Source organism: Xiphias gladius, chromosome 14 (assembly GCF_016859285.1).
Source record: "Xiphias gladius isolate SHS-SW01 ecotype Sanya breed wild chromosome 14, ASM1685928v1, whole genome shotgun sequence".
Taxonomy (NCBI): domain Eukaryota; kingdom Metazoa; phylum Chordata; class Actinopteri; order Istiophoriformes; family Xiphiidae; genus Xiphias; species Xiphias gladius.
The window spans coordinates 8,198,557-8,223,247 of NC_053413.1; the positions used below are offsets into that span (position 1 = coordinate 8,198,557).

Consider the following 24,691-nt stretch of genomic DNA (forward strand, 5'->3'; position numbering starts at 1 on the left):
GCAAGGAGAAAGTTCTGTATTTGTGTCTGTTAGAGCTTCTGTGTGCTGTTTGCATGCATGTGTGAGTGTGTGTGTGTGTGTGTGTGTGTGTGTGTGTGTGTGTGTGTGTGTGTGTGTGTGTGTGTGTGTGTGTGTGTGTGTGTGTGTGTGTGTGTGTTCCTCTGTCAGTGTGTGGGCTTGCTGTGGGCTCACTACCTTGCTCATGTCAGTGCCAGTGTGTTAGTTTCATGTGATGTATTGCAGGAAGCCTCTCTGACTCCAGCAGGGGAGAGTAGCTGCTCAACTTGCATGGCATGTCTCTGGCCATGTGATGTATAATAAATGCAGTGTAATGGATTGCAGCAAGATGTGGTGAATAATTGACCATGCTCTTTGTCTGTGTGCCTCCCCCCTCTCAGTCTGTCATGTTGGGTGGGTGGGAGTGTGTGTGTGTGTGTGTGTGTGGGTGTGTGGGTGGGGGCTACATAACGAGACACGGGAGGTCTCCATGTTAGTCTTGATCTGTTGAATTGCTTCTTCTGTATTGTTCCATTTTCATAAGCAACTCTCTCGTGGCTGCTGTCTGCTAAAATCTGAACGGTGACGGTGATAGTCCTGTAGTTGTTAAGTTCAGATCTGTATTGGCTGTGTGTGCAAATAATGTGCGGTGTCTTTCTATTATCATCCCAGTGGTGGGCAGAGACGGCCTTTTAGTTACCATGGCCATTCCAGTCTGTCCATCTTTGACCTCTTTAATGGAAATGCTCTTAGGAGAGGAGAAACTTCACTGATTATCTTCTCCCTAATCACAAACATGCACACACTACAAAATTCTAAAATACTGGATATTATTAAGATTATTGTGCTAGAGGAAGCAATCAGGTAGCATCTTCACCTCACGTGATCGCATCCTATGTGATCTCGTGGAGAAGCCGATGTAAACAAAACGGAGACCGTGGTGCAACAACTTGCTGCAATGTTAGCAATATTTTACGGTGAGAAAAAACAAAAGCAGAAGGCTGAACGAGTCTGGATGAGAAAATCGTTGGGACGCGGTAACAGCTAAATGGATTGTTTCATGTGTTTCATCATCAGTGCGAGATGAACGTGCAGGAAGGGAGAGACCGAGTGAGCCAGTGAAAGAGAAAAAGTACGACTTTCGGCCACAATAGCTAGGGCAGTTCCCGTGCTGGAGGGGCACCAAAACAGCCTAATGATCATCATGTGCTCACATGAATGCGACCACATGAAATTTTAACTTGCAAACTCTCAAAAAATAGTCGTATATGCGACTGTTTTGGACGCAGTCTGGAGCCCTGAAACACGTTTCATATAAATCTGGTTGGCCCTGATGAGTCTGCATGCAGTCCGGGAAATTTAAGACTAGATCTCTAAACCTGTCACATTACCAGATGTGAGGCGTTTGTGGGTTATACATCAGTCCCAGACCAGATTTGTCCTTCAATTATTGGGAGGGGTGAATTGGGGTTGAATCAGCCCAAAACTTTTGTAGTCTGAGCCCAGCTTTAGGTGTGTGTTCTGTGTGTATTTGCAAGTGTATGTATTTGTGTTTTTAATAGGCACATTTGTGTATCTCAGTGCAAACATTTGCTTTTAAACTGCTAAATGCTGTAAATTAACTTGGACTTAATCCTAGTTGGTGAAGCGGTAGTCAGCGATTCAGTGCCATCTTGAATCAGCAGTGTTATTTTGTCTCTCGCTGTTTTAAATGTAGGAATGTGGGAAGCAGGATTTAAAATTCAAAAAACACCATAGAATTAAAACTTTATATACATTCATTACAAATGCTTTGTTAGAGGGGACAAGCATTGATCATGAAATTCTATGAATTTGTAACAATTACATCAATCTTGTCCCTCTATGGATTATTTCATAGACTAATGAAATCATAAATTGGAACAGACTGCTTGCAGTATTAATTCAGACATATTGCAGCTGTTCACTATGTTTAGTCTCAGGATTTTAAACTGAGAGCAGTTCAACAGTTACATCTTCTGTGTGGATGCAGAAGTACCAGGATATATTTGAGTTTTTGCATAATAAAGCTATAAAACGACAAGACAGCCATGCAAAATGGTAACATCACGACAACGCTAAAATCCTTGTGTTTAGCATGTTTAACAATTAACTTGGTTACCATCTTAGTTGAGCATGTTAGCGTGCTCACATTTGCTAATTAGCGCTTGACACAGAGTACAGCTGAGGCTACAGAAAATAATCTGACTGTACCAAACTTCATGGAAATAAATCCAGTAGTTTTTGAGATATTTCACTCTAACCCAAAGTGGTGGACTGAACAACCAGCAGAATGACATTGCCATCCGTAGAGCCACGCCGCTAGTGTGGCTAAAACACATAAAAACCTTCAAAGTAAAACATAGGGATGCGTTGAGACATGAGAGTTGACAGTTTGCTGATGGTGTTTGAGCTTCTGTAATATCTCCATACTGCCAATTAAATCACTTTTATATAAATATAGCAGAGGTGAGTTACATAAAATTAGGTGATAAAGAGTTGTCATAATCGTCAAAAGGTAAGTAATCTACAGTAAATGTAATTAAACAGAAAGCTTTATAGCATGGCTTAAATTCCTCTCAATAAATGGAAATGCAAGCACCTTTGAGTTAATATTATTATATGGACTAGTCTGAATATAATTGATAAACAATATACTGTACACCCCCTCTTAGTGTGTCTGTATCGACATATCACAGTGCTGTATGAAATTAGATTTTGTTTTAAGTTTTGGATGTCAAATTTTCATTGTCTTCTTTTTTTTGTGCTATTTCTCTCTCAGTGCTTCACTCTTTTCAATTCTTTTCCCAGCTTGTTCCTACTTGAGGTAATCAATTGCTTATTGGTGCTGTTCAGCCAGCCCACTACCCTTGCTTTGGTGCAGTTCTTTTGGGACTTTACCTCAATTTTCGTGTTCAAATCAGAGTCTGAAAACCATGCAGTTGAAAGCTTCCAGGAAAAATGATTTTGTTACTAAAACAGTATGTCAGTACATCACACATGATACTACATTTAAATAAGACTTTATTGAAAGGAATGAACGTTTTTTAGCTTGTTATCACAGACCAAGTAAAAAAAAAAAACAACACTTTTTTTCCCCAAATGTTCCTATTAAAAAACTGTTCATTTCTGAATTTCACCAAATACAATTTTTGTGAAATGGGCTGTGGAAAGTCACTGTGAGGCTCATTGCTTTCCCCATTGAGTACAAACACACCCTGAGGCTGTGTCTCAGAGAGAAAGATAATAACAAGACAGTCTCTAGTAATTTGACGGAGCATCATGTGTTCTGCAGAGTGTGCAGGGAGTATTACCACAACAGTTCCCTTCTCATTGTTACCGTGATGTAATGGTTCAGTCATTTTGTGGCAGAACAACTTTATGTTAACTCTCTGCAGTTTTTCTACTCTGTTTTTTCTGTGTAATTAAGACAAGTCCTCTTTTTGTTAAAGAGACAGGTTAGTGCAACCTGATGAGGTTTGCTAATGCCTGGCAATTTATCCCTTAAACTTTATGTCTCACTAAAACATTTACTTTGGCAACTTTTAATAACAGTGAAATATTTCCTATGTTCCCCACTGACACATAAAGCTGTAAACACAAAATTGTTTGCAAAGGCTCATTTACATTCAGCAGAAATGTAGCAACTTTAACATTACCACGTACCAAGTGTAAGACGAATATTTACTCTCCTTTTAGTTTTGTTTTGGTCTCCACCGACTGCTAAGAAAATATCTATCTCTTTAGCTTGTTAATTGCTCCTCTGAGTTTACTAGCTACTGTTAGTTGCTAACTTAGTCCCTCCTTTTTTGCTGCATACAGTGGCTTTATCAGTGCCAACTCTCCAGACTAACTTTTTGACCTTCGGGCCATGCACCCCCAACCTCAGAATTTTGGTGGTGCTAGTAAAAATGTTGTTACTGCAAGCAAACTTTTTTATTGGCACAAGGTTCTTCTGTTACATGAATGCATAGTGAGGTTAAAATCACACTGAACATGATGTTTGAACTGACAAAATATACTGAAGTTGTTACACAAAATCACATGTCAAAATGCTGTTTAAATGTCTACTCTAGCTGATTGGAATGAAAATTGAGGCTACTAAATATGCCTCCTCAAAAAATAGGAAAGTGACCCAAGCTGCGCTGAAGGTTGTAGGCGCAGCCAATCACTATTGACCACTGCAGTATGCACATCAGCATGCCGATGCTGCCAGGTTTTTTCCACAGTTGAGTCTACTGCCAATAATGTTAGAATTGTAGCTAAGGTGGCATGGTTTAGAACATCGCCATCGGGGTTTCAGAGTGGTAAATACTGTGCTGACCAATGCAGAATGCACATTGCAAGACCCTTGGTTTTATGCTGTAATGTGAATACCACCATTACTTAGTTGCACATGGTAAGCACTTCATGGTTACATAGTGTGCATCTATCACATTTAGTCACACAGCAAAATGTTTGGTTCCAGTCTGGAAGGTTGAGAGCTTTTCTACCATGTCTGAAAACGGGGTCGATGCGAGATTTTATGGGCTGGAAAACCAAAACAATAATTAACAAGTTATGGTATATTGGTCAGACTACTACTCAAGTTAGCCTCCTAGTTGTAATTTCAAGTTGCTGTTGTTGTGAATCTCCGACAGCTGTGATATCTCTATCTAAGAACTACGGAAGTATCAAGTGGTTAGGATAAAGTAATAGTCATACTTTAACTCCATGCAGTCCACACGTGTGATGAAGACCAATTTTTAAGAAAATATGTCAACAACTACCACTGGAAGTTATATCTATGTAAAATCTATTATTAATCCTAATGTACTCAATTTAGCCAATTACAGATAGTCTGTTTGATCCATTGTTAATATAAAACATATTGGTTAGTGCATAACTGAACTTAGGTTATCAGAAAAAATTTTTTTAGCATTAAACCGAGTTAGCTGGTTTCAATGAGGAATGCGCACAAAACACCAATATAACCCTTTAACTATGAATTGTGGTTTAAATTTTTTCTGTATATGGCTGAACATCGTTCTGCGCAGATACAAGACGCTTCTTCTTCTTCTTCTTCTTCTTATTCTTCTTTCTTTGTCTTTCTTCTTGTCTGCCCAGATACAGCGAGGCTGTGCAGGAAGGTAGGATGTGTCACCATGAACCAAATACAAGACTTCATGCATTATGGATAGTCAGTGGTAGGGGAGGCATCTTACATAAGGAGCCACTGCTTATATAATTAGACGAAGATTTGAGAATGATTAGTGTGGGTGATTTGTGACTGGATGCATCTAAGTAGGTTTTTGTGTTTTTTTCTCCTCTTTGTGTGCTTTTTAAATGCAAGTAGGCATCAGTGTGAGTGCGATATGTTTGCATATGCATGTCTGTATGTATGTGTGTATTTTCTCTCTGCCCGGTCCTATGAAACGTGCCGCTGGAGATAAAGGGCTTCAAAGGCAGAGCTTTGCTAATGAGTGTAAACTGCTGTGACAGCCAAGTAGGGCTACCCTCTCTGTCTTTCCTCTTGCTTTCTCTGCTCAATCAGCTACACTTTCTCTTCTACTTCTTCCTGCTCTTTTCCACACTCTCTGTCTCCATGGCTATTCAATCTCCCAAATTTCCCTCCATCCTCTTTATCTTTGGCCATCACCCCTTCATCATCTCCCTTGAACTCTCTTGTATTCCATTCTTTTCCTTTTCTAACACCCTTACTCCTTATCTCCGTCTCCATTTTCTTGAAGCCAATTAACTCCTCTGAGGAAAGACAAGCCAGAAATTATCCCTCCATCTGTCAACATGCTGTCCTCTGCTTTTGCCAGCCTAACACATTAAATCATCATATGAAGTGTCCAAGTCCTAAATGAAAAAAAAACCGGTCACCTCCTCCTACTGCTTTATATTGCGGCAGCAACATCCTCCTCTGCATAAATTGGTGACCTTGCTTGTTCTCGTTGCAGCTTCTTCCAGTTTACACACCTAATTTGTGGATTTACCTTTATGTAGACATGGACAGCTCGATCTGACTAAGAAAAAGCAGCAAAGCATTATTTCTGGCTTCAGCTTAGCCTCTGTTTTATAGTGATGCGTGAGTCCCTCTCATCTGAAAAATTAATTACTTGGACACGTGGCCCTTCTCTGTCCTGCTGCAGGAAACCAGGCTGGCTCTGTGGGCTGTATTGGTGAAAGAAAGAGACATAAATAAAAATATTCGTTATTGCCTTACTGTGTATCTTTCGCAGGCCTTATCGTCTCTGGCACATTGTGGCGAAAGAAGAGGATTTAAGCTTCAAAAGTCTTAAAGTCTTAAAGTATAAATACTGTATTGAAGGAAAGGGATACCAAGCTGAATAAGACATTGTGTAGAATGTTAGCAGTAAAGGATATTTAGGTAGAAGGAATATCCTGGATTGGAGTGTCTTTTAAGGTATGTAAAACTGTATTTATCAGGAAGGCAGGCACTCACAAGATCTGTTTTTACCTGCCTTATCTCCGACAGGGAAAAAGGTGACTTGAGGTGCATAAGAAACAGAAAATAACCTGTCTTTTCCAGTTTCACTCTCCTCTTTCTGTTTTGTTCTGCCAGAGGCTCTCTGTCTCTCCTCAGGGGAATTTGAAGCTCTACAGCTAAAGCTGGGTTGAAGTGTTTCAAGACTTTGTTCAGACTGCATACAAATGTGATTTGTATTTTGTTTTTTTTTTTAAATCAGATATTTAGGACAGTTATTTCCACACTGTTATTTGCAAGTGATCAGATGAGATTTGTTTGTCCAGACATCACCAACCTATCTCCATGGGTTGCTGCAATAGTGACGTAGGCATAGCTACACTGGTGACAAGGCTTTCCAACACGGAAGCATGAAAAACGGAGGTCCATCATCTTGCCCTCCAAACAATCGCGCTGTCAAGTGAAGGTGCAAAACTCCTCCGTTGTTGTCCTCCACAGCGCCAAAAAACTATACTCTCTGGTAGCTCTTTGCTAGTAGCAGCATGGATTCTGCTCACTCCGTCACTTTGGATTTGACGCGGTCATTTTGTGTCGCGTTGAGACGCATCTGTAGAATTGGAATCGCATTTCAAACCCACTCCAAATCTGGCTTGGATCCGATTTTGCAAAAATCATTTTTCATGTGTTTTCTTGCTGTCCAGTCTTTCTGAAATCAATCCAGATACAGACTGGATATACCAAAAAATGGGCTGGCAGTGTAAACAAGGCCTTAGAACATCTGTATACCAGTTGGCAATGCATGTGTGAAAGTTTTTTTCTTTTCTTTTTAAACATCAAAGAGACCATTAGTGTTTGTATTTGAAGCCACGTTCCAAAAAAAGTTCAAACCAAGGTGAATAAATCCTCAATTTAATGAAGCAAGCTTTACTGTACGGCTGGAAAATCTAAGAGGCTTTTCTGTACATTTAACTCTATATTCAAAAGCACTTTTCTCTGCAGTGGGCTGCAGGGAACATACATAACAGAGCATGAATTCACAGGCATGTCCAATACCGTTTTATCAAAGCCTATAATCTTCTTGAATGACCCTATACATAACTGTAACTCGAAGGGGGTTTCGTTCCCAATTGTCCCACTCATGCAACATGTATGCCACTGAAATGTGTTTAGTCTGAAAGCATCCAACATCCATAACATATACTTAGCGTATGTTATGATTTATTGTTCCTCTGGTCCTTTTTGCATGAATCAATCTGCTTATTTCCTCCTCCACTGCAGATCTGGACAATTGTGTGCAGACTTTTAGAGTGGGAGAAACATATTTTGGATAGAGTTCTAATGAAAGCTCATTATGAGCTTTGGTCACATTATTCACCATACTAATTTTATTGCTGGACCACTGTCAATATGAAAATAATATTAAATAAAAAAGAGATAAAGAAGAATTAAAAAGATGCAATATCTTTCCATTCTTTAATAAAACATTCAGTGGAAAGGCAGCCAAATGTCTAAACTGGAGGGCTTTCCAGTCTCAGTAAATCACTCACTGTTTACAGGCTCAAACTTTCACAATAACAATAATCTTTTCAGTTATCGAAAAATGTTTTTGAAACCAAAATACTGATTTTATAAATTGTATTCTTCCAGAAGATGGGAAGTTATTGATTTGATTTTAAATGTGACACTGATACACTGCTTCATCAATGACAACCTGTTGTAGAGTTTGAGAAGGGATAGGCCATCCACCAATTTACACTTCAAGATAATTTTATTAGTTATGGACAGGACTACTCAACCTGTAAAAACAGTTGAATAGTGTCTTCTGTGGCTTGAGAAGAGCAAAGCCCGACGGCATGCTTGGACGTCCAGATGTTGCAGAGTTGTCAAAGCGCACTGCTGGCTTTCCCCAAATCTTAAATTTTTATCTTTCAATGTCCCACTTTCCTTCCTGCTAAGGCTAATAACATTGTTTATTAAAACTGATGCTGCAGGTGTTCTATTAATGTATTTTTGGAGTATTTTTGGAGCTTGACCTTAAACAAGACCTAAAAAATAGGATATCTCTACCTCCCCTACCTCTGAGTGGGGAAACTCTTTCTTCATCCTGAGTTACGTGTTACTACTAAATTGCTACAAAATATACTGCTAATAAAAATATTAAATTGCTGGAGTACCTCTTTAAATCTGCTTTTTGGAAAATCCTTTACACCTTTACACTTCTTACTTAACTCTAACAATATACCATTATATGTATTACCAATAAAAACACACAATATTTACAATGTAGCAAAATTTGTAGCAAAACTGTAGGCAGCACTCTGATGCTTTGCAGTATATTCTTACAAGTCCAGCATACTTCTTTGATCTTTAATTAGGCTGATGACGCACGCATGATAGCATGAAGTGAGTAAAGAGAGCAGAAGGACAAGGATGCATATAGGATGGAGAGGAGGACGAGACAGGGAGGGAGGAATGAGGAGTGACAGCAGAGAGGGACGGTCGTCAGGGAGGATTCATTTTCCACAGAGAGACACCATTCACTCTCTAATCTGTTGCCTGCAGCTCAGCGGCTGCCATGGCAAAATGTAAGAGCCTGTCAAGTCGGCAGCAGCAGTTGGATCTTAATTGAGTGAGGCCTCCGAGTCGAGTCAATGCAGGGAGCTGGAGACCACCCACCCAGATGTCTGTGTGGGGAAACTGAGGGTTCATCTCATAAGTCTTAAAATGCCAAGTGAGACTGCCATTTCACTCCTGAAACATTTCCTAAGGCTGCACAGTCAATCCGTGGTACCATTTTGAACATTGTGTCCGCTTAAGAAAATGGAATTCGAATCACAGCCCTGAATTACTGACTTTACAATCTCATCATCGCTGTTCCCTCAACTAATGTCTTTTTAAGAATGTAGGGAAACTAACAGCAGCACTCAGCTCACCCCTCCTGGTGTCACCCTCTCCAGTCACAGCACTAACCACAACAAGCAAACCAATCAATAACCAGTTATATATCTCAGTTTTTGCCTCTTAAATTCATGGAGAGGCTTAAGTCCAAGGTCTCGTCTCCTCAGACATCTACTTTGTCAGTGGTTGGTAGTCTTGTGAAACAGCAGCAGGCAGATCCCCTACCCAGGGGACAGAGTGATTGTAATGCTTTTAGGGTTTAATGCTTTCAGTGTATTTATAGATCTCTGAGGGACGCAGAGTGCTCTCTCCCTCTCTCTCTCTGTCTCTTTTTCTCTCTTGCCAACTCCCATCTTGGTGTTGTGTTCATAGTTTTTTATCAAGTTACACAGTGAGGAAACTGAAACAGGTACCAAGGGCTGCAGTCCAAAGATGAAGGGCCTTCATTGGAAAGTTACAGATAATTCATTTGTAGGTTGAAAGCACTTCAGTCTGTGGAGGAACTGTTTTCATGTGCATGTGAAGTATGTTTTCCACTTTGCATGATAGTATCAAGTGATATTGTTATGTGGTGTTGTGCCGGGGGTTGTTCTAAAACCTGTGATTTTGTACTTGTTAGGCAGATCAACAGGCCTAAGCTAGGTTTAACTGCGCTGTTATGTCATGATTGTTATTTTGATATTTAAGTATTTGTAGAGTTTAAAGGGGAGCGCCATTGATATTGCACAAAAAAGTTCTATTACAGGTCTTGGGGAGTACTCTTGCATATGTGAAATTGTATTCTTCCGTGTGCAAAATCTGCTTTACTGTGTTAACTGATGTCAGTTAGGGCAATGTCCGTTGAAGCTGAAGACTACGAAAAAAATGCGGAGGTGTGGAGTTGAGGAGTGCCCGCTCTTTATCGCTGCTTAAGGGTAGCGGCTCAAGGCTACATTAGCTGCTACTAGCATAACACGGCTGAATCTCGGACAGAACTGTGGTTGGTCGAGTTGCAATGTGGGTAATGTAGGCAGCAGGTTTTTTTGACGAGGAAGAAGAATGCATGGAATAAAAAAGACAGTCCATCATGAGACTGACAATGTTGTAAGAGTACAATGCTAAATCAGCAAATAATGAACATTCATTTCTAAACTCAGGGAAAGTCATCCCTCAGCTGTCTAATATTTAATATGCATTTTTTTCTCTCTAAAAGAAGGTCATTTCTGGCTTAGCCGCAATGGACTTTTATTGCAGAACATCGAAACATAGTAATATTAAGGCTTTAGTCACTCTCTTGGAATCAAGGACCAATGGCTTTTTTCCCGAAATATCCATCAACTATACAAAGAGAAGTCCATCGTAGAAAGTGGGGTGTGACTCAGATCAGACATATCATAAAGTTCTTGAACTAGATGTTTAGCTAGCTCTTATTGTAGTCTCACAAATGCTTGACTGAAACCTGTAAAAACAGAGCCTTATTTTTGTACTGCCACAAAGCCAGCAAATGAAGTTGCAATGCAATTTTCACCCAGTTTTTGCAAATAGCAACAGAAAAATTGTGTAGTTGCACAGGTTGTGAAAAATGTTAACTGTTAGCAAACGCTACTGCCCTGTACATGCTAGTGATTGGTTAGAGCTAAACAAAAGAAAATCACCTCCTCTCCCAAGCAGACATTTTCTAACAATAACAAAATGTCAGGCTAAAAGGGAAACAAAATGGCAATTACTCTGAGTTTCAGGGGGCTTTTTTTTCTTTTACCCAGTTTCTGAAAAATTGTGAGAGAGGGAGTTGGGTGAATATCATAAGATCACTGCTATGATGGATAAATCAACACAAACCGATCAACAGCTTCGTTAAAGCATACCAGGCCATCTCTTCCCTTAAAACTGCATTTTATACAAGGGTCATGTCTCAGCTCTGTAATAAAACATCCTCCCCCGAGGGTGCCCTTCTTTAAAGATAAGACTTTCCATGATTGACAAGGCAGCCCTCTACCCTGTGAGTCAAGTGTTATAAAAAATTGGAATTAAAAAGCCCCATTATAAAATACTTTCTCACTTTCACCCTGCAGTCTGATGAAGGTGATCCATCAAACTGAGACAAGTCAAACAACCGTTTCATAGTCCTTTCATAGATGCTGAGGAAAAACGTGGCTGGCCTTGGCACTGTTAAACTCCCTCCCATGAGTGTTAATGGAAAAAGCAGAACTAGTGATCATATGGAGCACTGCTTTTAAGACACTTCAGAGGTGCCGGGTGACATTTATCCAGTTTTGATGGTTCATTTTAATCTCCTGTGTTACATGCATGTTTCCTGTGTTATACTCATAGGATCTGTGCTTGAACTGGTTTGCAGAGATGTATGAACACAGGTGATATATGTAGGTTAAAAAAAACAAAACAAAACAAAAAAAACATTTGTGGTTGTGTATCTGTGCATGAACATATGTTACATGTGTATTATATTCTACACTGACGTGTTAAACATGTTAAATTTTGTTTCCCCTTCTGGGAAACAACACTCAATCCTCTCATACAAGGCTGAAATCAGTGAGAATATTCAAACCAAACATGTTCAGTTATTCATGTAACACTCTTATTTTCCTTTGGGAACAAAAAAGAGCTTGTGCTGTGATATGGCAGGCAGGTTTGATATATGCAACAATTCTGATATACAGAGCCCAACAAAGACCTGTGACTGGTTGGTCGTGGTCTGGCAGCTCTTCAGTCTATCTATCTATCTATCTATCTATCTATCTATCTATCTATCTATCTATCTATCTATCTATCTATCTATCTTCATCTCTCATCTTCTTTGCTAAACAGATCTTGAAAGTTTCAAAGTTGGTCTCCAGCTGTATTTTGAGGCCCCAGGCAGGCTGAGTCCTCAACATGCCACCTGCTCCTCTTGTCAGACAGGCAGAAACACCCTGGTCAAGCACCAGTTTCATTTTTGGTTTTGGAGGAATTCAAAAAAGAAAGAAAACATAAACAAACGCAAACACAAATTTGCCTATCTTTGTTTGGATGACTCACATGCTCCGGTCTTTGTGACAGTTTTGAAATTTGGTCTTTCATTTCAGGACTTCCTGAGGGGAGAGAAGTCAACATCTGCAGTGTGAGAATTTACTTCATTTGCATAAATATAGTGAATATGCCCTGCCTATTTTTTGCGATGGCTCAAAGGAATGGCAGTGTCAGTCCTTTGGTCCACTGCTTTGGTCTAGACTGAAATATTCCAATGAATGATTTACACTGGAATTTTGTAAAGAGATTCGTGGTCCCCCAGAGGATGAATCCTACTGACTTTTATGATCCCCTAACTTTTCCTCTTGCAACAGCATGTGCAGCTGTACTTTGTCTTCAGTGCTAATTAGCAAATGTTAGCATTTTAACATGCCAAACTAAGATGACAAACATGGTAAACATCACCTGCTAAGCATCAGCATGTTATCATTGTCAGTGCCAGCAAGTTAGCATGCTGCACCACTGTGCCTAAGTACAGGTTACACAGAGATGCTAGAATTGCTGTAGACTCTTAGTCTTGTTTTATTATGGCTGGTAAGCTACGTATATTTTACATTAAAAACCTCAGGTTAAATAAAATAATGCTGAATTACAGTAAATAGTGATGGAACCACATTTCAGGAGATGCTACTGTAGCTGCTGGCCAGGAAGCCTGCAATGCTGTATTGGTTCTTATTGGCTCCTCTTATGGTCATGGAAATGCACCATTTATTTCAAAGGCTTGCATAAAATTTTTCCCCACATATCTACTCTTGCTTTGTGGTTCTTTATGGTGTGCAGAATTATTTTCTTATAAAAAGGCATGTTGTACAGTACCTCACAATGGCTGTATGTGAATCCACAACAGTATCAGGGACACTGAATCATCAATCATCAGACTTTCCCAGGGAGTGAGTGAGTGAGTGAGTGAGTGAGTGAGTGAGTGAGTGAGTGAGTGAGTGAGTGTGAGAGAGAGAGTGACTGTGGGTGTGTGGATGTGTGTTTATGTGTTTGTGTTATTCAGGTAAAGAGAAATACGGGGATGAGGGGGATGAGGATAAAAAACAGGAAGAAACATTTAAGAAGGATTTTTAAGTATTGATGCAAAAAGGCTGTAACACAAAAATGTTACAGATATCTTGTACATTGAGTTTATGCTTGTATTTTCTCTCCTGGTTTTTGGCTGTTCCCTGTCTGAAACAGTTAACATTTCAGAGCAGTACCTGCAAACTTCAGTCAGTCAATACCTCTCAAAGGTGTGACACTTACATTTTTTCTTCCAGAAAAGTGAAAACATGTTTCATAACTCCAAGACCTGCTTGTCTTCATTGCTTCAACACTGACGCAATGATTTAGTGTATGCTGTGTTTATTTTCTCAGCCATTTCAGTTCAGACGTTTATACCCTCTACAGCCCATCCCTACTGCTGCTTCCCAGTTCAAATACTTGGGGCTGCTTTGAAAATTAACTGTACAGAAGTTCAGCCGGCAGCTTTAGCATTCTGAGCTTTTCCACTTAAAAAAAGATAGACATAAAAAAAAATAAATGACATGAAATGCTGTTGAAGGAGGCTATCAGTGAAAATACCAAACCCCGAAATGTTTTATTGTACATTGGCTTTTTATTCTTAATGTTCAAAACTGTTAAATTATTTAAACTGAAATAAATAAATAATAATAACACACCAAAGGCTCTGCAGAAAATGAATTGAAAAATATCATAAGCAATGTTTTGATAAGTGTTTTGAGATTGGGGCATTCTGTGGTCAATATCAGATTGTTAACATTTTCTCTGCTGCAGCAGAAATAAAATGTCTTTTTTGCGCAATTCATAAAAAAGCAATCTCATTCTACTTTTAAGGGAATATTTTGACATTTTGGGAAAGCACTTATTTTCTGTCTTGCCGAGAGTTAGATGAGACGCTCAATACCACTCTCCTGTTAGTGTGTTAGGTATACAGTAAGGAGATGATTATCTTAGCTTAGCATGAAGAGTGGAAGCAGGGTTGGGGTTAACACTTCTAAAGCTCAGTAATTAACATCTTGTATCTAGTTTGGTTACCACAACTTTTTTTTTACACTTCTGTTTGTGTGCAGATTAAATTGAAAAAAGTACGACATGTTGATTATGTAGCTTCAGAGGTGCTGTTAAATTTGAACTTTGGAGAGAGGCAGGCTGTTTCCCTCTGCTCCCAGTTGTCAAGCTGCCAGTATGCTCCTTCAAAACTGCTTGTGGGATGGTTAAATAGCTTTGAAACCCCCCCCCCACACACACACACACTTCTCCGATGTTGGATTATCGGGGACTTTCCAAAACCACCAATTCAACATTCACATCCTCTTCATGCTGTGTGCCCAGCCATGCAGCGGTATGGCTGTTTGCAACAACTATAAAAACGTTTGATTTCCGACGTGGTTGGACAATATGTCGTATGAACCATTTTTTTTCCAGTATAATCTTGGGTTATGCTAAATTAAGCCAATTACCGACTGCCTCTATTTTACCTTGAACACAAACATGAGAGTTGTACCTTAGTAATTAAAGCATTATATAACACGTGTTTAATCCCTACACATACAGAAATGTAATAAGGACAAGATGTGGTAACCAACTGAGATGCATTACTGAACTCCAGAGGTGCAGATAGAAATAGTTTTGAACTCACGAAGAGAGCCTGACCACTTTTGATGCTAAGCTAAGCTAATTGCCTCCTGGCTCTAGTACACAGACATGAGTCTTATGGGTGTTTCTCATCTAACTCTCAGCAGGAAGGCAGGAAGAAGCATATTTCCCAAAATGTGGAATTATTAATTGGATTGTATTTTGAATAATATCAGTAAAATAAAAAGACTTCATCACTTACTGTCATTGATCCATGAATTTTAAATATAGACCCGGTGTTCTCCACTACAGCCGTCCCAGAGGATAAATACTGTTTTTAGTGTAAGTATGCAATGTAATGCACTATTTATGAACGTTTGTGTCAAATTTATTGCAGCTGTATTTTAGTACAACGATATGTGCATTCACATAAGGGTATCCATACTGGTGCCTGTGTGTGCGTGTCGGGTTTTTTTTTGCTCCAGATGGTCTGTAAGTCCATGTAGCTCCCACAGTTATCAATACAAGATGGGATTATGCAGGGAATCTTAAATTCTGCAAACAACCCTTAATTCTTAATTTAGACATTAATTAGTTTCCCTGTTACTTGGCAAAGCCCTGTGATTTCCCCTGACACCAGGCATGTTTATAACTGGGGCGTCTGCTGCTTCACGCTGCAGAGGAGCATGTAGACGATGTAGAAGACTCAAAAACATGATTGAGACAAGTTCATTAACTGAGACCCACTGCCTGAGACCAACAAGCAGTGGGCCTGAGAACTACCGTAATCATCAGCCGGCAGTGAAAACACACACAGCAACTGTATTTCATTTAGATATCTGTCTTAACTGCTGGGAACCCTGGATAATATTCAGATTAAGAGAACATTGCAGCCTATGTGCAGTCGTTTGCATTATAAATGTTATAACTTTCTATATTGGTTAGCTGTACTAATCCCATTGTTAGGTGCCATGAATCATCCAGATCTGGACAATAATTTCCCACAAAATGCAAATATTTAGACGCTCCAATACTTGATAGCACACACTTACTCACTTACTACTTGACGTCTATTCTGGTTGATTTTCATTTGCGGATGATATGTTTGGCGTTCTTTATTACTGTACCGAACAGATGTTTTCTTGATCAGTTAATCTTAAGATTGTTTTCTTGATTAATTGGTTATTCTGAAGCCTAAGGTGACATCTTCAGATATTTAATTTACTATAATAAGCAACCAAATCTCACAATTTTAAAAGCGGGAACCAATGAATTTGTTTTTTTTTTTGCTTGAAAACGTACTTAAAGGTACAATATGCAAGTTCTGTAAATCAAGCTAGCGCCAGCATGAGACTCAAAGGCAAACCACTCCGCTCCTCCCACCCCTCCCTCTCCCTGCTCCCAGCCCTTCACCTACATCCTCCTTATATTCGCTGTCTCAGCTCATGCAGAAATCGGTAGCCTGCTAGCATATGTGTCAGCCAAAGCCACGTCTTCCAGCAGCTAACGCCAGCTTGAAGCCTCGGTGCGAGAAGAGTAGTAGACCATAAGTGTGTTCACGTATTGATTGACAGCTTTGAGCTCCCACCCCTGACTTTGGCCTTCTCCACATTAAGATATGTTTAAGAGCATATTTTATCTAAAAAATATTAGAAAAAAAGTTACATACTGAAGCTTTAAATGAATGAATCGTTATCAAAATTGTTGCTAATTAATTTCCATTGATCAGCTAATCCATTAATTTACAATTCAGCTCTGCATACATGTCTGTGATTATATCTGCTATACTATAACTGTTATCATGGTGAATGTCTGCTTTTGGTCAGCTAAATTAAAGCAATCGTTTTATATGTGTAGCAGTGCACAAGAAAAGCTTCATAAGATTATATTTCTGACAAATTTTGTTGTTGCTGTGTCCTATGATGTTTCATTCTGATATATTATCGTTCTACTCCCACTTTCTTTTGGAATCAAGAAGCACAGAGCTGCATTGGCTGAGTCGACATGTCGGCCGATCATCCCCCTCCATCGGGTTGTTTCACCTTCACGTCATTTCCTCCACAGCTTCCCACTTTTGCCTCCATGTGACTTCGTCCTGTGATATTATTGTTGATTACAACCAAAATAGGTGAAGACAGATTTAAAAAAAAAAAAAAAAATGAATCCCTACCTGTCTGTCTCTGCCCTTTTTCTCCCAGTGCACTCCCATCATTGGCCATGGATTTGTGTTGGACAAGTACAAGTGCCAGTGCAGGAGAGGATTCTACCATCCGCGCCGAGTGGCACTCAATGGCTTTAAAAGTAGGTTACAAATCCCTCTGTGATATAAAAATACATTTTGCAGCAAGCTGTCAGATCAAAACTTTGCATCTTTCAAAAGAAGGCTTTGAGGTTTTATTTTACTTTATTTATTTATTTATTTTTAAAAAACCCTCTTCTCTCAGTTGACAGCCACACATCATTTTTGGAAAATCTTGTTATGTCTTTGAACGGGTATCCTGGGGCTTGTGAGGTTATGAAACCTAAAGCTTCATTAAAAGGATTTTGACTGCTCTTAGTGGTGAAATGTCTACTATGGTTCTATTCTGAGCGCTAGTGGGAGTCACAGGTGGCATCTGAATCACAGACCTGTTGGACTGCGAGTCGGCCGTGTAGACAGAGAATAAATCTTGGTGGGATAAAGATGTAGCTCATTTCTAAGTGACATCCATAGATTTTGTCGGCTGAATTCACAACTGTCGCTAGCAGATTTTGTCAGCTGTAGCTAGCTAGCGTAAGCGAATGCTATGGCTCAAAATCAGTGAGTTGATTGAAACTCCCGTCTCCAATGGACTTTTTAATGTTTCTGGCTGAACACTGTAGGAGTCATGGCAATAAAAGAGCAGTATTGTTCATGTACCACATGGTAAAGTTGCCTGTATTTAGCCTGTGTGTTATAGTACATTATTATTAACAAAACTGTAATTAAAATGTTATTTGTTTTAACATGTCCCTTAAGGTTTGGATGCTTATTTTTGAAAATACTTGGACAAGCAACAAAGTGATTAGATTTGTGCGTTAATTCTATATTTTTAAAAGGTTTTTCACACAGAGTTTTTCTGGAGTTGCTGAAGTTTAATGTGAACCTCCCCAAACCAAATAGTGAGCAAGACAGAGCTGTAAATATTACAGTAAATATTTAAATGCAACCTGTAACCCCACAAAATAATCTAGTTAGCTAAAAACAAGTCTTTACTCTTTGTAAATTACTACTGTTGGTACAGTAGTAATTTAGTTAGTGGGGCATGCTAATGTGTCCGGCTCATGTAAATTGAATCCATTCCTTTCAATTCCACTCTTGGTTTTGGTTTTGTAAAGACAAGAATAGGACACCACCCTCCAAACTCTTTAATATCACTCTTATTAGAGTCCCATGCACATTGCTTCAACACGTGGAGAAATCCAAGGCATTATACGGCTGTCATGCCTTACAGTTGCTAAGCTACGAGGGGTTTATCAACAGTCAGTTGATATTGTCTGTCCTACAGAACTCAATCACACATTTTCATTATTCCTTATTTTTTAGAGAGGTGTGGCAGTCTCAATGAATAATAATAAGTTCAATGAAAATCTAAACATGGACACAGACATTTGCGTTGGACCTCTGATTTTCTTCCTTTCCCCCTTGGCAACTTCAAGTACACCAATAACTTTACCTCCCTGCTTGTGCTTTGGATTTGATTGCCTGTATCCTGACACCTTGACTGAAAGCACTGCAGTGTCCTCGGGCAGAGAGCTTGGCCCTGATGAGCGAGATAATCAGGCAACTGCGGTGGTTTTCATCCCCGACTTCAACAACACTGCACCCCAAGAGGGATGAAACGCTGAGCTGGAGCTTTATTATAATGCAGTGTGATGAGGCCTGTAGGCAAACGGCTCAGTCTGTGAAGAAACTCATCTTCCAAACCCCATGCAGACCCCGTCATTAAAAATCACTGCAGCTCAGATTGGGCCGCAGTAGCTGGCGACCCTGATTTGCCCTCCTGGAACCTGCCTGTTATTCCTCATGCTTCACCTGAAAACAGATCAGACTTGAACCAGATATTCCATTGTTCCCTAGCAACAGGCCAAGAGGACAGATATCAAAAGAGAAAAGATGGAAAGAGAAAAACACATCCTGCAATAACAAATTAATTACTTGGAAATGTTCAGTGAAACCTCATGAAACATGACATTTGATTTAAATGTCACAATCTACGTGTTGCAGGTGATCTTAGACATTTTTCCGTGATAGCTGTTATTATCATAGATAGATAGATAGATGGTCTGACCCTCAAAAGTCAAATCAAAGGAGAGATGCTGTCTGAAGCAGACCAGTTTGGACCCACAAATAATCAATCCTGGCACCAATTAAACTCACACTTTGAATCTGAGTGAATGCATGAATACAAAAAAAGAAAAACAGATCTGTATAATGTTCCTCCTCTGAAGTCACTGGGGTTTACAGCAAAAAAACAAAAGACAGTGAGAGGGGGGATCATAAGTCATTTGGTTGGAAAAGTAAAACCACTATGTCCCATTTCTTACATCACTGACTGCATGATTGCTTGATAAAGTCATCAAACATGTCTATAAATTTACCAGCCAACTCATACTTAACTTATTTAACCATTACCCCAGCACTTGCCGTGTTCTCTTGGGATAATGCTTTACTCACGCACTGTGCAACTTAAACACGGTATTTGCATACAGTATGAGGTCTGGGACTTACAAAGGAATTACATGCTTATCAAGCGTCATTTTCTAGAGGAGCCGCATAGGATCGTTGTGGTGAAAATGGAGGATTTCGACTACTGATTCCAATTGATTCCAAATCCCGCTAAAGCGGACACGTTGTAGAATGAGGAAATTATATTTCTGGCATTGTCTGTTTCTTTACATGTAACCGATTAAATTCATGTTTCAAAGGTGCGTCATTAAGAAGAAACATGTCCAGTCATGCTAAATGCAAAACACTCTCAAATGAGATGCTGGAAAAAGTAATCAAGGGAGAGATTTGATAAACCACATCCAAGTGTGCCACATGCTGGTATAGCAACAATTACGCAGAGTGGAATGATGAAGGGAGTAGTGTCACAATATTTTATCCTCCTCTCTTTCATTATTCCCTCATCTGCTTAATTAAAGGCTGTATTCCTGTAATTATCACCCCTAAGGCTCTGTGATTTATTGGATTGATGATTCCTGCTCGTTCAAATTGATTAACTGTGCATTTAATAAGAAGTCAGTGTGTGACAGCTAAATGCAAATTAATTACAGTGATAATCCTTGAAAACACTAGTAACACAGTAAAGTAGATCTATGTTCTAAGTTGTGATTCGACACTGATTTTTCAAAGTGGCTTTCTATCGTCATACCTTAAGTCTTCAAAAACATGAATGAATCTACCCACAGTTACATTTCTGATTGTCATCTGAAGTGCTCTCACGTCTTCAGGCAAGGGGCAGGGCTCTCACAGAGAAGATACCTCCGACTTGTCAAGCAAGTGCCTGCCGTGCCGCGAGGGTTGCCCCTACTGCCGGGACGACACACCCTGTCTGGTGCAGGAGGACGGCGCTCTGCGGCTCGCTGTGGCCTCCTTCCAGGGTCTGTGTATGGTGCTGGACCTGGCCAGCATGGTGGTGGTCTACCACTTCAGGAGGAACAAGGTGAGGGGGGGGTCAGAGATCACTGTGGAGGAGTTGTTTTAATCATGAGGAGTACTAACGAGCCTGTGAGAACATTTACATAATGTCTTCTGTGGCTCTGGAGGGAACTTTGTCAAGTGTAGTGAGGCCGTCAGGGCTTATCTGAGCCTGGGCTTGGAGGCTACAGTTTTTACACAGAAAGTCTGCGAGTTGGAGAAACTTTGACTGAATCACATGTTCTCAGTCAAGAGTAACACCAGTGGGTTGTGTTTGGAAATATAAAGGCCATTTTTCCCTCCCACCTGTGCTATATTTCACTACCAGACTACTTGTGTTTCGCTTTCACTTTTATCCAATATGCCAATATGGAGTTGCATTATGGGAATTGTAGGGTCCAACGTTTTTTGATCTTGACCCATACTAAGAGGTAAAAACCACAAAAGCTCAGCCTTTGCTGTTTCAAGTTCGGTCGTAGTTTGTTAAAACCTGTCTCTCAAGTGTCGCCATTTTGATGGAAGGGCAATACTCAATCCCCAGAGTGCTCTTTGAACATCTCAGCTAACATCAGCTGGAAATGTCAGTGTCTCGAAAATGTGTCTACCACTTTTGAATAGAAGAAGTCGAAAGGGCAGGGGTTAAGAATTTTTTCTTAAATCACATTGCTTGGTAAGTGCCAATAGTCCTTATAGACAATCCAAACTCCAAGTTTTTCAACACAACATCATGAGAGATGAAGGCAAACAGTGGCTTTAGACACTGGCTCACACGGTAAACGGACGTACAGATTAAACAGGTCTGTTTCATACAGGTTTTCGTACACTAAAGGACTCTGTGAGTTTTTTACAATGCACTTGATTTCAGTATGCAACTCAGAGGAGTAGCAAGTCTGTTATTAACATTAAATTAACATTGATTTGCTGTGTATCCTTGTATCAAAATTCAAACCATTTCACACTACATGCATTTTACAGAGGATACCTTGAGCCACAGCACAGTACTACCACACATTTACCTGAGCGCTCCTTATATCCTCACAGATTAACGGCAACAAATCAACAATGTTTTCAACAATGCTTTAGTGTGCCAACAGAATAAAGTGAAATAAATAAGAGATCCTTGTGGTGTAGGATAATTACAACCAGTCCCCAGGCAAAGCTGAGTTGAATCTTTCCTTGTGTGCTATTTATAGACATTTGTGCTGTTGCCTCAGAATCTCCTACATTTTCTCAGTTCACAAGAAATGTCCCTGGAGCCCTTTGAATTTGCATAAAAGACATAAAAAAATCTTCGAGGAGGTAATGTGGGAGATTAAATCCAAAGCAGAACAGTGCTGTCGTCACTCGTATTTTTGGTTTCGGGGTAAGGCAAAACATTAGAAAAATATATATTCAACTCCTCTTGGCGTTTGTTTGGCTTTGAAAGAGACACAGATTTGTTATTTGCATGTCAAATTTACAGCAAAGGGATTTGAAGAGTAAACCATTGACCTTGTTCTGAATGTGTCCTGTGTTGCATTACAACCAACACATAAATCACCTTCTCCCTGTCACTGACTGATTGACTGATTGATGGTTTGTTTGTTGTTTCTCTTTCCTCATTAACAGAGTATCCGCACATCTGGTCTCATTCTGATAGAAGCCATCTTGTTTGGGGCTTCACTGCTCTACTTCCCAGTAAGTCTCTGTTCTGATTTTTCATTCTGTAGCACCCACAGTTCACTCAGTGAACAGTCTGTCGCTCTTTCAGTTCTTGCTTTTTCACATTAGAATTATAATTCTTAAGGTTTTCTCTCATTTTTGTTTTTATTTTTTTTATTTATTTTTACATGTGATGAATACAACTTAAGACACAAATAAACACACAAATAAACACACACACACACACACACACACACACACACACACACACACACACACACACACACACACACACACACACACACACACACACACACACACACACACACACAAGAACACTAAACCAAGAGTAAACCAGAGGTAAGAGACAAAAGGAAACAGATATCATATATTTGCCCAGGAGATCACTGCATCACAAACTATCCTTGTTGACAGGACTTCTCTGTCCTACGTACAAGATTCAGGCATCTACTCATTGTACTGGTTTTGCATCTTCGACAGTGCAAATCACCTCTTAAACTAAATGTCTCTTGTTTAAATCTTTTATAAGTGTCCATGGTCTATCTAAGCCATTATCTCTGTAAACTCCCTGTAGGGCTGAGGCTTCGCATTCCATCATCATCAGATCTATAAAGTCCTTGTGTTGCTGCTGTTTTCATTTCATGCACTTTACCTCCCAACAAACACACTTCTGGGCATAGGGATATATTCACATTCACATTTAATATTGAGAACATAACATAGATTGGACTCCTACCCAAAATCTTCTTATATCTGGGCAATGTCATAACAGATGCATTAATGATTCTCTCCCTACAGCTGTGCCAACAGAGGTCTGACACATTAGGATCCATTGCATTTAATTTGCACATGATCTTTGCCAGACTTTGGTACTGTTGAACTGACAGCCGTTCACATGCTGACAGGCGTTGACTGAGACATTATAATGCCATTATATAATGGTACGGTAAGAAAAGGACTCAATACATCCTGAAAACATTTATACATCTCAATACTAAATCTGTCTTCTCCAGCTGATTTTACCTCTAGTTCAGTTTTGTCTGCATCTCTTACCGATGGTAAACATATACTACTAAAGCAAATTTTTAACTTCCTTTAAATTAAAATTACAGTTATCCTTTACAATCATACATTACATTTGGGATTAATTATTTTGATTCTTTTTGTGTAAGCTTCATTGCCAGTTTTTCACCTGCCTTATCACCTGACCCACAATATTTCATTTAAAGTCAAACCAGTGCAAATAAGGTTTCTTCATGCAATATGTCTTGAATTTGTGCCCTGACAAGTAACACAGATACCTGAAAGATGTGATTATCTTTTTATTATAGTTTTTCCTTTCATTCATCTCCCTCTTTTTAACAGTTGAGTAACTACTTATCCATCCCCTACACGTGACCTTAAACATATCCCATACTGTCCGTATGGATGATACTGAATTATATTTAAAGAGAATTGTTCCTTTATTTCCACACACCCACCTCTGTCAAATGAGCTTCTTGCATCAGAGCTATGTCACATACCAGGGATTTCAAACCTGAAAGTATTTTACAGTGTTTAACTGTGGCATCTCATCTTTCTCATAACTCATTTTACAAATGTCTCCCAAACTCATTTCAATTAGTTTTCTCTGATCCTCTACTGTTACTCTAACATGACACAGACATAAAACAAACAAATAAAATAAAATATCACCATAAGGGAATAAACAAAAAATAATATAGGGACCCCCTCTCCTCCCTTGACCATGATCCAAGAGTGGACGTGCCACTCTAGCATAAACAGACCTTACATAATTATCTTTCGAACGTTTAAACTGTTATTTTTTGCTGGAATTTAACTAAATAAGCTAGAAATGAAATATGTTTGTCCAGTATTCAGACTGAGGAGAAAAATTAACACCAAATTATAAACTCTACACTCCCACTGTAGTTCAGATCCATTTACTGACCTGTAGTCCACATTGTTACTAGCCAAAACCCGATGGAACAGGTTTCACCAGGTTTTGATGTTTTTGCCCCATGCACTGTCACCGGCAGTCTGACTGGGTAAAGCAGGCTCTTCTCAGACTCTTCATGCTCTCATTCATGGGGTCTGACATCACTATTAGGCACTAAGTATGAGTAAACAATTTTTATTTCATAATTATTTTACAATATATAATTAATTTATGTTTAATCTGTAGAAGTAGCCTTCTTTCCCTGGGTAACTGAGATGGGGAGCGGGGGCGGTGGTGCCAAAGCTCCAGGCATTAACCAGCCACCACTGAACTTTAGTATGAGCAAACTGGTTTAAATGCTCTTGTGGCCAGACTGGAGGAATCCCCAGGCCTTGTTTCCTTCTGTTTGCCATTGTTCACTCTCTCTCTCTGTTCTGCTGTTTGTCTTGTCTTCCGGCGATGGCACTTTCTCTCGTGCATCGGTGCATTTATTGTT

General features: G+C 39.5%; 1 protein-coding gene across 1 annotated transcript in view; it reads left to right on the forward strand.

The window, feature by feature from the left end:
- The window catches only part of LOC120798486 (probable G-protein coupled receptor 158), a 59,448-nt gene that overhangs the window by 8,939 nt on the left and 25,818 nt on the right, over positions 1-24,691 (forward strand). The window contains exons 3-5 of the mRNA XM_040142745.1: positions 17,131-17,233; positions 20,408-20,619; positions 22,203-22,271. Coding sequence (XP_039998679.1) covers positions 17,131-17,233; positions 20,408-20,619; positions 22,203-22,271 — 384 coding nt within the window. The remainder of the gene's footprint in view (positions 1-17,130; positions 17,234-20,407; positions 20,620-22,202; positions 22,272-24,691) is intronic.